This window comes from Cydia pomonella, chromosome 16 (assembly GCF_033807575.1).
Source record: "Cydia pomonella isolate Wapato2018A chromosome 16, ilCydPomo1, whole genome shotgun sequence".
Lineage (NCBI taxonomy): Eukaryota > Metazoa > Arthropoda > Insecta > Lepidoptera > Tortricidae > Cydia > Cydia pomonella.
In genome coordinates this window covers 1,733,022-1,746,705 of record NC_084718.1, presented here as the reverse complement: position 1 = coordinate 1,746,705, position 13,684 = coordinate 1,733,022, and the positions used below count along the sequence as shown (strand labels likewise).

At 38.6% G+C, this 13,684-nt stretch overlaps 1 protein-coding gene across 1 annotated transcript; it reads right to left on the bottom strand.

Annotated features, from left to right (window-relative positions):
• Positions 1-2,028: 2,028 nt before the first annotated feature.
• LOC133526211 (mitochondrial 2-oxoglutarate/malate carrier protein-like) lies at positions 2,029-13,312 on the bottom strand. The gene is made up of 6 exons (XM_061862735.1): positions 12,991-13,312; positions 12,045-12,150; positions 11,727-11,848; positions 10,549-10,722; positions 9,329-9,550; positions 2,029-4,509 (listed from the first exon to the last, which is right to left on the bottom strand). The coding sequence occupies exons 1-6, from the start codon at positions 13,062-13,064 to the stop codon at positions 4,314-4,316; spliced, it is 894 nt and encodes a 297-aa protein (XP_061718719.1). The 5' UTR covers positions 13,065-13,312; the 3' UTR covers positions 2,029-4,313.
• Positions 13,313-13,684: the final 372 nt, after the last annotated feature.

The following is a 13,684-nucleotide window of genomic DNA, read 5'->3' as shown; positions in this document are numbered from 1 at the left end:
CTCGGTCCTGTGCGACCTCCCGCCAAATTACATTATTATTTGTTTTACAAGTTTGAAAATATTTTCACCACACCAACTGGTAAAGGACCTCTTATTGTTCAAAAACTAATGAGAAAGTTGCATTTGATCCACATGTAGCACACACAAATTTTGAGTTGTTTCATTATGTTAGCTAGTACAATTGACTTTTAAATGGTGATTTTGAATGATATATTTTTTTATTTCGTTCATTTGGTTTTGATCTTAGTTTTTTTTTGGTATTTCATAGTTAGTAGTTTCTCCGTGTTGGTGTGATGAAAAATGTTGTGTTTCACTCGGAGGCAAAGTTTGTTTAACACCCAAGGCAAAGCTCGATCGCTACTCGCTACGCTCGCTAATTTTGGAATTTTTCACTTGCACGGGTATCAATATTAGCACGAGCGGTTAACCCTTTATCAGGCTGACAATTCAAAAATGAAAATCGAATGTCAGTCTTACTCATCGAAAATAGAACACAAGTTTGAAGTGCCGTATGTGGGAAATATATCTACCTTAGCCTGCTGGGCTAAGATGGTCGGCTCTTTATCATTTGTCACCATGCCTGTCACGTTCTAACAAATATGTAAGCGCGAAAGTGACGGACATAGTGACAAGTGATAAAAATGGAACCATAATACCGCCGCTGGTAAAGGGTTAAACAACTTTGCCCCCTTGTAAAACAAATAACTATTTTTCTATGGTCGTTTAAGTCGACTAATTCACCAAAGGCCATTTTTTTTGCGTAATTTTTTTATCTTCTTTTCCTAATCACATTACCATCCGGATTCCCACTATTTTTGTTACTGTATTGTATCGATATCTGATTTTTTGTGCAGCCAATCAAAACTTTCATTGAGTAATAAAATAAAATAAGTTACATTTTTTATATAAATTGTGTATTGAACTGTATTTAAAGCTGCGGGCGAGGTGTAGTTAGTTAGTGCTTCTGGGCATTTTCCGCAAGTGGACAACCATTGTGCCTATTTTGCGTGAAACGAGGTAGCGCTACTCTAACCACCCCAGTGGGGCTAAGATGGTCGGCTCTTTATCATTTGTCACCATGCCTGTCACATTCTAACAAGTATGTAGGCGCGAAAGTGACAGGCTTAAGTGACAAGTGATAAAAATGGAACCATGCTGCCACCCCAGCAGTGGCAGCATGGTTCCAATTTTATCGCTTGTCACTATGCCCGTCACGTTCGCACTTACATAGTTGTTAGAACGTGACAGGCATGGTGACAAATGATAAAGAACCAACCATCTTAGCCCTACAGCTCCTCCACGAAGCCTAGCAAGGCTTAGATAGAGATAGAGATCTTTATTTGCATATCAGTATGATACATAGGTACATAAAGGACCCTGGAAAGGGTTTGCTAACTGCCTCTCTTAGTGTGCACGGAGTCCCTAGGTATTAGCTCCTGTATACTTCTACCTGTAACGGGCGAGGTGTATTTAACCCTTTACCAGGCTGACAGTTCAAAAATGACAATCGAATGCCAGTCTTACTCATCGAAAATAGAACACATGTTTGAAGAGCCGCATGTGGGAAATATATATCCATTAGCCTGGTAAAGGGTTAAGAAGGGCAGAAGGGATACCGTTTAGTGATATGTATCAGATAAGTGTGTCATATGGACTGTTTTTGAAGTCAAAAATGTACTGAAAGCTTCGTCTGGTATATATATTTCGTCGCTGATTTTATTATTTTTTTTGACGCCAAAGTCGCCACACATAATGTACAGTCAACCAATTTGATTCCTAGGCCACTATAGAACCATGCCATAATGACTTCTACGACAGTGCTTATTGAGTGATGCGTGTCAAGTACGAGTATCTAGTAGTTAAAGCGACAAGGTTCTATAGTGGCCTAGGATTCTAATTGGTTGACTGTACACCAAAAAAAAATTGAAAAATTATGATTTGTTCCGAAAAAACTTTTTTTTTTCAAAGGCGAGCTTGACGTCCCAAAATTGTAATATCTATGGAGCATTGTACCTAAATTAAATAAAGTTTGGTGTGTGAACATGATTTTTATTCATTTCATAGAGTTATAATAACTCTTCAAAACCTTAAAAATATTTACAAATGATTTTTAAATTTCTAAAAAAGAAAAATAATTATAAAATATAGTCTTATTGTAAAGTTATAATTACAGGCATCGAAAAAACTAAAAATCCTAACTAGTCCCTATAAGTACCAAGGTTCACCCTCAACTGTAAACCATACTGTAAAAACATAAGGTCTATCGATAATCAGTTGTTCTGCTGTTAAAGTACAGACGCTTAGCACGAAGAATCTCGTGCATTGACCTGCATGTTGCTATCTCTTTCGCGTGCGCATAACTATATTGTTGTCCCGTCCATGTTGCCGGCGGTCAAGGTTATACGAGCGGAAAAGCAATATAACTATGCGCTTTGCGACAGAGATAGCAAATTAGGAATAGTGTTGGTTAAGACTCCTTTGAGTCCTCTGCTTTAAAACTCGACTGTTTTCAGACTTATAATTAAGTCTAAACTCGAGTCCTTTTCAACTTGTTAGAGACCCGAGTCTTGTAGACTTGAGTCCTTTTGAGAGAACTCTCAGTTTTTTGTTTGCATAATTTCGAAATGATGATTTTAAGTAATATTCGTGGATTAGGTACACAAATCATACAATTGGCTACTTGACTGTTTTTTGTAAATAATGTCTAACGATCTTTATTTTCCTGAGGATCAAATGTCTATATAGGACTCATGGTTTTTAAGCAACACAAAGGTCAGAAATGAGAGTTAAAGTCTGACGCTCGCACTCGACGATTGAAACGCCTCTAACAAAATGATAAGGTGATGTGACGTCACATCATATAAGTCTGTCCTAAATGTATGGAAGATCAAGGAAATTTCCATTTTGACCCTGATATTGCGTTTATGTGTATAGTTGTCATACAATTTATTTTTTAATGAAATGTAAGGAATTGAATAGTACCATTTTCTTTTATATTTTTGAAAGACAAAAAAAAAATTTTTTTTGAGACTTCGGAGCTTTGTTTTTTTTTATAATCTCAATATAATTTTTTAAATTCCACTTTTATAATGGATGACTCATTTTCTATCCATTTAACTAAATTTTGTTATAATATTCAATATGAGTCAAGTACCCAATTACGCATTGTTATTTAGGTAAAAGCTATAAAATTGTTGACGGAGTCTTTATTCCAAGGCTCGAGTCCTTTTGAGTTGCTCTTAAGAGGGAAGAATAGCTTTGCGATCCTAGCGAAATAACGGTACGTTTTCTATAAAATTCCATTTCGGGAGAAAACGTTTTCCACTAACTAAATCTTAACTTTGATTTTAATGTCGATCGCTTCAGCATAATATATTCTAGGTAGGTTTATAGGTTTCACTTATTTTTTTTACATTGCAAATTTTGAAAAAAAAAAGTAAAACCTATAAAGCTAGTTTTTCATGGAGAACGGAAAATATTTATAAGCGGATAAACATTTCCTCTTTTTGTATTATGGACGATCACGTGGTTCTTACAAGACTCGTAAAAACGAGTCGAGTTCTTCAAATTCAGACTCAAAAGACTCGTAAAAACGAGTCGAATTCTTCAGACTCAAAATACTCGAGTTCCTACCAACACTAGATAGGAAATGGCGGCTCAATGTACGAAACTCTTTGTACTTAGCGTCCCTACTTTAGTACTACAGTTATGGTCCAATCTCAAAATTTATTAGAATGATTTATACTCATTTCACAGTACTCTCAACAATGCACGGACTTGTCACAGACAAATAGGTGGGTCCACACAAAGCGAACATATGCGCGAGGCAATTTTCTTCCGCACAAAACGGCCAGTGTAGACGTGCCTCGGACGTGTGGACCCGCTTATAAAATGAACCAGGGTGCTTAGCCAACGTGCCAATCGTTAACGCTACGTAGCGTAGCGTAGTCATCTCTATCACTCTTCCATATTAGTGCGAAAGTGACAGTTGCGTTTCGTTCGTTACACATTTTGACTGACACGTTGGCTACGCACCCAGGAGGCGTAGCGTGACAATCGTTAAAGCCAATTGAAATGTAAGTAATTTTTTGAAAAAAATATCAATTGAACTATCCTATTGTCGTTAACGATTGTTAGATACCTTACGAGTTCTTGATATCGTCTGGTGACAAGCATAACTCACTAATTACCACCAAAAGTTCCTAGCTATAATCGCTATAATGAACTATCTTACTAATAATAAGGTTGATTTTTGTTTATTTATTTTTTAGTAATTAGTGAGTTTTGCTTGTCACCTGACGATATGTAAAAAGTTACGCATTCACCGCCCTGAAGTACGCAGCATTTATCTGCTCCAGGAAGATGAAAGTGAAGACAGTGTGGGGTCCTATCTTGAGATAGGTGGGCAGGAACCCGCTCCAGAACCCCAGGATGCCCTCCTTCTTTAGCACCTCCATTATTACGCCGACCATGCCTATCTGCTCGCCTCCTTTTGCCGCGTTTTGCACTCTGAAAAATTAACTTTTGTTCAGAGAATCTTATTAATCTTTCATATGTGTGTGGTGGTTAAAAATCGTAGGTTCAAAGCCCACTTGTACTTAAGTAAGGAGTGGTTCAGTAAAAAAAGTGGCAGTGAATTATTCAGTATACACCGTGTTTTTATTGAATTGCGTTAACTCCGGGGTTTCGGTAAGTACGTTTAAGGAAACTAAATGGCATAGTTAATTTTTACAAAAAAAAAAAAAATGTTTTTTTTTACTATTTTTATTTTTATAAAAAGTAACTAAATGTTGCATATAGCGTTGTTGTAACACGGGCATTACATTTAACTCAACCAAACAATTGAAAACTGTGATATATCAATGTCATTTCTAACATCGATCGTCCGAGATAGTACTTACGTTAGTAGCAAATGTATGAACTCGCACTAAACACTAATCAATAAGTAAACAGGCCCTAAGGCAAGTGTACACGCTCGTAAGGGCCTTATAATATAAAAAAATATGATTGATTATCTCCGAAAATGAGTTAATTAGAATATCGGTGTCTTTGAGAAAGTTACTTAATTAAAGCTCAGGAATGCACCCTCGAAATTAACGCAAATCAAAAAAAACACGGTGTATATATATATTTTTTTTAAATAATTATGAAGCAGTATGTTTTTTAAGTAATCTGTAGATAAAATACTATATAATAACAATAAAATCATATTGAGATATATCAGATTGTTTTTTCTCATTTTTATTGCAATGTACTTCGTAACTTTTTGTACAACACAATTTGACAATCATCATCTGCCATTTTCCTTAATGCCACACTTGAATTTCAATTTTCACAACTAGTTGTATGCTTTTAGGAATATCGTCTTACGAGTAAATTATACTAATAAACTATAAACTGGAGTTCATCTTCGGTAGTCAGGAAGTCTCTCCAATCTAACCTCTGACAGAGGTTATTTTATGGGAGACAAATTTCTGTATAAATCGCAAATACACAAAAATGGAAATTCCATGTAACTACCTCAAAGTGAAGTCAAATCAAAAAAGTGCAAAATCGAACATAAGACAATTTAATAATGTATTAAAGAGCTTATCAAACTTAAAGAAAAAACTATGTTTATGAGAAACACCTCATAAATTCTCTCAGAAGACGCTGTTCAAAAAGTCTTAGGAGACATGTAATTAATTATATATTAAAATAATTAAATGTTTAAAATCGAATGCCGAGGGTTTTGACGGGATAAATTTAAAAATGCTTATTTTAACTCTCCCATACACAATTGACATCATTACAAGCCTAATAAATACCTCTATTCTTACATCCACCTTTCCAGATATCTGGAAGTTAGCATTAGTAAACCCCTTGCCTAAAGTATCAAACCCATCCATGCTTAAAGACCTTAGACCTATAAGCATACTCCCCTGCCTATCTAAAATAATGGAAAAAGTTGTGTGCTCACAGTTAACCACCTATTTAGAAAACAACAATATTTTGCCTGATGTCCAATCAGGTTTCCGTAAAGGACGTAGTACAATGACTGCATTACTTGATGTCACTGATAACATTCTGGATGCTCAAGACAAGGGAATGTGCACACTTTTAGTACTCCTCGATTTCTCAAGGGCTTTTGATTGTCTGAATATTAACCTGCTATTATCAAAACTGAGCTACTATGGTTTTGACCACAAAACTGTAATGTGGTTTGCAAGCTATCTTTGTAACCGTTCGCAAATTGTGAAAGTGCGTCTCAGTGATGGTTCTTCACTTTTCTCTAAAAAGGCTGAGCTTACTAGAGGAGTTCCTCAAGGATCCGTAATCGGGCCGCTCCTGTTTATATTATATTCCGCAGACATTACATCTCACATCACGCATTGCAAGTACCACATTTACGCAGACGACATACAGGTGTATATATCATGTAAGCCAGCCGATATCAACAGTACCATAGAAAAACTAAATGAAGATCTCACCAGAATTGCTAGATGGGCTACAGAAAACTGCCTACTACTTAACCCCAGCAAAACAAAATATCTTGTGTTTGGCAGCAATCAGCAACTGGCCGGTGTCAGTAGTTCTGTGAGTGTTATGCTGATGAACGAACCAGTCGAGAGGGTGTATGAGGCCCGTAACTTAGGTCTCCTAATGGACTGTGGACTGCGATATGAGAAACATACCGCTGAGGCTATTAGGAGTTGCTTTTATAAACTTAAGGTGCTATATAAAATCCGTCCATATTTAAGTGAAAACCTGCGCATACAATTAGTTGAATCACTCGTCCTGTCAAAATTGAATTATGTTGATGTTGTGTTTGGGCCAAGACTTCTTGCCAAAACTAAACGACTCATACAGCGTGTTCAAAATGCCTGTGCTCGCTTCTGTTTTGATATTCCGTTGAGAGCTCACGTGACTCCGTATCTGAATAGCCATAAGATCCTTAAAATGCAACACCGCCGTAAACTTCACTTAGCTTGTTTGCTCTTTGGCGTACTGAACTATAAAACTCCTGCATATCTTTTCAAGAAGCTATCTTGCATTAAGCTCCGCGAGCGCCGTGATTGTGGAATTCATCTGTTGACGCCGCGTCATGCCTCAGCCGCTTTCCGAGGAAGTTTTAAGTATTCTGCATCCCGCTGTTGGAACAATGTTCCGCCGCCAGTGAGAAACCTGCAAAGTATTCATAGTTTTAAGACAAAGCTTAAACAGTACTTGCTCAATCACCAGCTTAACCAGGAAACCTGCAGATTGGAAACAAGTTGCCTGTAGTCAAGACTATTATTACTTACCACAATGTTTTTGCTCCTTCCGCAATGGAATCGACACCATTCCCCACACACCATCCTTATAATCGTTATTTTATTTAAGCTGATTATGCTACTATTAGTTTTTCTTTTGTTTACATATTTTAGTCAACTTTGTTTTATGGTTTTCATGATCGAAAACGGATTGAGATTATGAGTTTCATCTTATTATTATGTTTGTCAAATCTGTCACTGGATTTAATTCGTGTAGCTACCGCTGACCTGGCGCTAGTTGCGCACGCTTAATGCCGCGCCACGATACGATCCGACCGGACCGGTACAGACTGGACGTTCGTTTCGTCCGTGCAATTTTATTTAGTGTTAAGTATGTTCGTCATGTTTATTTTATGTTTCTTTCCTTTTTTCTGTTACCTTCCGTGATTACTTCGCACTCGATGGTCTCATCGGAAGATCAGCGCTGGAAGTCGCCAGCAACATGCTGAGATGAGGCCATTTCGTGACACTTTACTCTCACTATGTTCTCTTTTATGTCTGTCTATTTCTGTTTGAGTGTTTATGAATAAAACAAATTCTATTTCTATTTCTATTTCTAATATAAAAGGCGAACACTTCAATTCGCCCTTTTATTTTAAATATTGTATATGATTGTATATCAGAATAGTTTATTGCACTCATGTTAGTGTACAGTTCTTTAAAACTACTTAATACAGTTCCACATGAACCCTGTAAGGGTATAACAATATTCTTAAAACTAACTTATGAAATAACATGCATCATGGGCATAAGCCAATAAGGAGGGGCTGGTGTATGATATATCTGTATGTCTTATTTGTGCCGGTAACGTTATTCGTCCATATTATCGTTAAAAAAAATATTAAATGTGTAGTACGCTTTTTTTACTAGATAAGTTTTTAATGATTTTTTAAAGTTACTAAATTTTTTTATTTCTTTAATTTCATTTGGGATTGTATTATATATTTTTATGGCCATGCCAAAAGGGCCTTTGTGGATCATCTGTAGAGTAGAGTTTGGTGTGGCTAGTCTAATTTTAGGTCGTAGGTGGGCCGGTCGCGAGTATTGAGGAAAGAGATTTCCATTATTCTTTACGAATAGACACACTTCCAGTATATACATGGAGATTAGGGTCAGAATTCTTAGTTTTAAGAAGTATGGTTTGCAGCTTTCCAGTTGATGAATATTTACAAGGATTCTAACACAGTGTTTTTGTAATATAAAAAGATTTTTCACACTTGGACTTTTTCCCCACAGTATAATTCCGTATTGTAACCAAGAGTGAGCATAGGCGTAGTATGCATTTGTGGCTATTTTTATGTCAGTACACTTTTTTAGATGATATAGTGTAGTGGTACTTAAGTGTATAGAATAATATGCCCGAATTACTACAAAAATGTGCTACTTCAAAATTATCACTAAATAAACTGAAAAATCCACATAATGTGCTGCTACTTTTTTTCTGAACCACTCCTTATATTAGAAATAATCGTTCTTGAAAAATAATGCAAAATTTGATTATACCCGGTCAAACATCTTCAAATTTTTTATGGGACGATTACCCTTCGCGTCAACATTTTTTTAAATTTGCCGCTTAGAGGTGATCAAGCCAGGTATCATAGACGCAGTAAAGTGAAGGAACATTGTGTCCCCCGTCATTGTTAGGACCAAATATCATGGGTGTCACAAAGGCGCAAAGGCTGCGGTGGCTCGGTCATCTAGAGCGAATGGGAGCCGATCGGGCGGTGAAAAGAGCGTTTGGGGGAAAACCGACAGCACGCCGCCCGGCCGGTCGACCTAGGTATCGATGGGCGGATGTGGTGGACACGGATCTACGCGAGCTCCAGATGAAGACTGGCGAGAAACTGCACAGAACCGGGATCGGTGGCGAGCAGTCGTGTTGGAGGCCAAGACACACTTTGGGTCGCTGCGCCAGAGGAGTAAGTAAGTCATTGTTAGGAGCATTTCTCTGGCTTGAGCGTAGGAGCCAAATTGCGCGCCGGCAAGACCGCTGTGCGGGAATTTCACAAGATAGGTAAAATAAAGTAGGAACTCACTTCGTTTTAACTTTATCAAGCGGCAACGAAGAGGCAGATGTGATTAGGCCAGCTATCATAGATGCAGTGAAATGTAGTAACATTGTATCCCCCATCGTGGGTAGAAGCATTTCTCTGGCTTGGGCGTAGGAGCCCAGTTGAGCTCCGTTGACGACCGCTGCGCGGGAGACGGTGGCGGAGACGCCTCGGAGTAATGTACCTGCGCCTTCCTCGCCGATCATTCTGTCGACAGAGGCAGATAAATACCTAATTATTATTTTACCCCACTATTAGATCGAGTTAGTTAACATACGTAGACTTTTTAGATCTCTTATTAATTCTCCTTGCGATGTTTTCCTTCACACAACAAAGCGACCTTCTTTGCCAACATCTTAACCAGACATAAAAATTAATATATTTTTAACCTGAATACAAACCATGACACGATAACTCTGCATTGGTTTATGGAGGCCATGGGGATGCTACCGTCATTTCTGGGCCCACAATTGAGACATCCAACACACCACAAGTCTTTTTTAATAGAAGTATATGACAGTTGATAAAATAAGAGTTGAGGCCCGAATAAGCGATAGCCGCTTCTTTCCGTCATGGCTTTGCCACAACATTTCCATCTTCACCACTTAGATGGTTGACACTCCTCACCTGTGCGTTTCTCCAGAAACTTTCTGCCTCGCACAGCTAAACTGTGGAATGAACTGTCGCCTGCGGTATTTATGGACCGATACGACCTTAAAAAAAAAAGAGCATACTCCCAACTTAAAGGCCGGCAAAGCATTTACAACTCCTCTGGTGTTGCGGGTGCCCATGGGCGACGGTAATCGCTTACGATCAGGCGATTCGTCTGCTCGTTTGCCTGCTGTATCGCTGTATCATAAAAAAAGCGAAATGTCATCCGCTCAGTTACCCTCACTCCTCCCACGCCCTTGCGCCCGATACTTAAACACATACTCTGTGTCTGTTCCTACACATAGCCTCCTCCTCACTGCCGGAACAGTCTCTTTTATACTAGACGTTCACTCACCTATTACTTAACTGGTGGGTTGAAACCCTGCATAGTTTAGGCGATGGCAAGATTGCCCACCTAAAGCTGTTAACACTAGAGGGACTGAGAGCTGTATAGACCTCGCGAACCCCATAGCTCCGCCAATAATACGAAAGCATTGTTATTATTTTGCTTCGCTCATTCTTATTCGGCGTGTAGGTATATATTTAGTAATTACCTGCCAAGCGCATTGAACACGTGCGCATAGTTCCTTCGCTTCTCGGGCGGTAGGCGGCCATCGGCGGTCATTCTGACAAGCGCCACTTCAGCAGGGTTGCCCACTAACGCCCCAATGCCGCCCGCGATCATGCCAATGAGCATCTTCATGCCGAAATTTGGCGTCCCGTGTGATCTGGGGATAGGAAAACAAGTTATCAACAGCTTGAAATGTAATAAGAATGCTGCCCACCTAACATGATGTTTCTTTCCGGTTGAAGACTAAATCTATGGTATAATAGGTATGAAGATGGTTTGTGAAAACCACAAGTTTTGTGTTAGGCAGGACCACTATTTCCAACGCTGTCTCGATAATTAGAGAGTTGGCTTCTTGAATCTATTGTAAAATTGTAAACAATAAGTAACATGTTGTCAGTAACAGTACCTAACGTAGAAGTAGGTGAGTTGTCTTCTCAGAACTTAGAGATTGAAACTACGAGTTTCATGACAGAAGCACTCTATTCTTTGGAGTGTCTTGCGGCTAGGGGATCCGACTTCATAAATTTATTGTTACATTAGTTACACTAATGGATAGCTACATCACATTCTCACGTGGTGCTGGAATGCAGCGGAGTGGCTCCATACAGGGCAAAACATCTCGGATCCCCGAGAGATCTCCCCTAGGTCCTACTCAACATCAATGGTTTGAAAGGATTCCTTGAGGAATTGGGCTAGCAGGACTAGCCTACCACTCAACCCCTTCACGCAAAATAGGCACTAGACGTCGAGTTGGGGAAACCTGCCCTTGCTACAATACAATACAATAGTTACCAAGGCTCGGAACCGGTTTTTTCTTCATACAAAAAATACCGGTATTATTACGTTCTTTTTCGTTCTTTGGTTTATTATTTCATTTCTAATAGGACTATCTAATAATGCGAAGTTGTTACCTAAATACATGATCCAGTCCTACGTAAAGGGTATAAAATAATTAAAAATATTGGGCTATCTCGGGATTTAAAAATAAACCGGTTCCGAGCCCTGATAATTACACTGACTTGGTGTACACATAGCCCATATTGGTGATAGCGTTGAAGCTCCCAAGGCATCTAGTAGTGTGCTTGGCCTGTCAGCACAGCGCGGCAGAGATCCCCTTCTAAAGGCCCGCCACACTTTTAGCGGCTACATGGGTGTACTTACTTGGTGTACATATCAGTGATTGCGTTAAAACTTCCGAGGCGTCCGGTGGTGTACGTGGCCTGTCGGAACAGCGCGGCAGATATCCCGTTGTACAGGCCCGCCACACCCTCTTTAGCGACTACCTGTGAAGTAAGAGCCTACCATCAGTACCTATCATCTTATAAATTTATATTATAGGTAGATAAATTGTATAATATAATTTATTCGAGAGTTCGAGAGCCAAATAATTAGATTACTTCTTACTTTTACTAAGACGCATATCAGAGAATATTTTTTGTCATTTATTTTTGAACAAGTTTCACATTACGACCTCATCACCTCTTTGGCCATTTTAACCATGGTGTAGTCCTTGGCTCCAGGCCCCAGCAGTTGCATTCTGGTCTTCAGTAAGTCCATGGGCTGGACGATGCAGGTTGCCATCATGCTGTAACATCGTGGCTTATAAAATCGTATCATGTAACGGTGAAGTGTGTTTACATAATTCAGATGATATTTTCACTTGAATATGATTTTTATGGTGCACACAGCTGCGCAGCCAACATACCAACCGTTACGGCGTAGCGGTCATCTCTATCTACCACTCTTCCATATTAGTACAACAGTGACAGTTGTGTTTCGTTCGCTACGGAGCGTAGACGATTTGCTACGCACTCTGGAGACAGTTACAACGCAAGCTACTTGCGCGAGGAGCATGTGCAAGTTCACGCTGGAAACGTTAAGAGTGGCGCAAACTCTGCATCAACGCAGAAGGAAGTGCAGGGGACTTCCTCACAGATTGCTACACACTTGTGATTCACTGTAGGGCAAATTATATCACGTCTAGAGCAGTTAAATTATTACTGAACCCCCGTGCAAACAGATCAGTTATCTCTGCAGCTTACTGTACATGCGTAAGGGGTTATTACATTTATCGTATATCCAGTACATGTTCTGCTCAGAAGGTCAGAGAAAGGTACCTTTTCTCTACATGCTATTTCCTTGTCGCTCCTAGCGGCAGATAAAAAAGTGTTCGGCGAAAGATATATGTAATAACCCCTGTAGATAATGATAGGTAATAAATACTGATATGCCCACGGAAAAATTCGGAAATTGCATATTCTTCTAACGGAATCGAAATTCCATTCCATTTTAAAATTAAACTTTCTCTTATTTCTTGTGAATTTTTACTGAAATTTCCTAGAACTTAACCAACTTTTCGGAAACTTTCCGCAACTCGCACATCTGATCTGACATCTGTAATACAAATAATCAACTCCCGACTCACCCGGCTGATCCTCCGAAAAGGAACTGGTACAAAGGGGGTATTTTCGTGATTTTTGGTTTTGATTTGTCCCCCATAGCTCACAAACTTCGATGCACATTTATTTATTCGTTTTATTTTGTATGAAAATGGAATATATGGTTGAATGTATAAAATTATGTAATACGCGTCATGATGGCTTTTTGTGTGACATTTTATGTCAATAATTGAAGTTACTTTGTTTTTTTTTTCATGTTTTCATTGAGGTTCATTAATTACCTTACGATAGAAGTTATTATTCTTTATGGAATTGCCGTTTCTTTTATCGCTATCAAAAGTAAAGTTTACCACTTTGATTTACCACGAAATGTACAATGGAGGACGCAGAATTTTGGTTTGGGAGGGGCTTAATTGAATCGGGACGTACAGTATACTTAAACAGTTTAAACTTTAGGCTCTAGGGCAAGGGGGGATTTGAGAAGACTTACTTGTTACATTAAGGGCCTGTTTCACAATGTCGAAGTAAAGTCCTGAATAAGCTACTTGCCACTTATCTGACGAATAAAGTCATCGTTGGCGTTTCACAATCTTCAAATAAATTTAAATGGTAGATAAAGTGCTACATTTTATCTGGCAGTTAATTTATTTGTTAATTAGCTATCTAATATATACTTTACTTGGACATTGTGAAACAGGCCCTAAGTATATATTACAATTT

Coding starts and splice junctions, on each gene's coding strand:
- LOC133526211 (XM_061862735.1), bottom strand. CDS start 13,064: ATGGGGGACAAATCAAAACCAAAAATCACGAAAATACCCCCTTTGTAC. Junction 12,151..12,990: donor CTTTTCGGAGGATCAGCCGG/GTGAGTCGGGAG, acceptor ACGATGTTACAG/CATGATGGCAACCTGCATCG. Junction 11,849..12,044: donor TGGTTAAAATGGCCAAAGAG/GTGATGAGGTCG, acceptor CTTACTTCACAG/GTAGTCGCTAAAGAGGGTGT.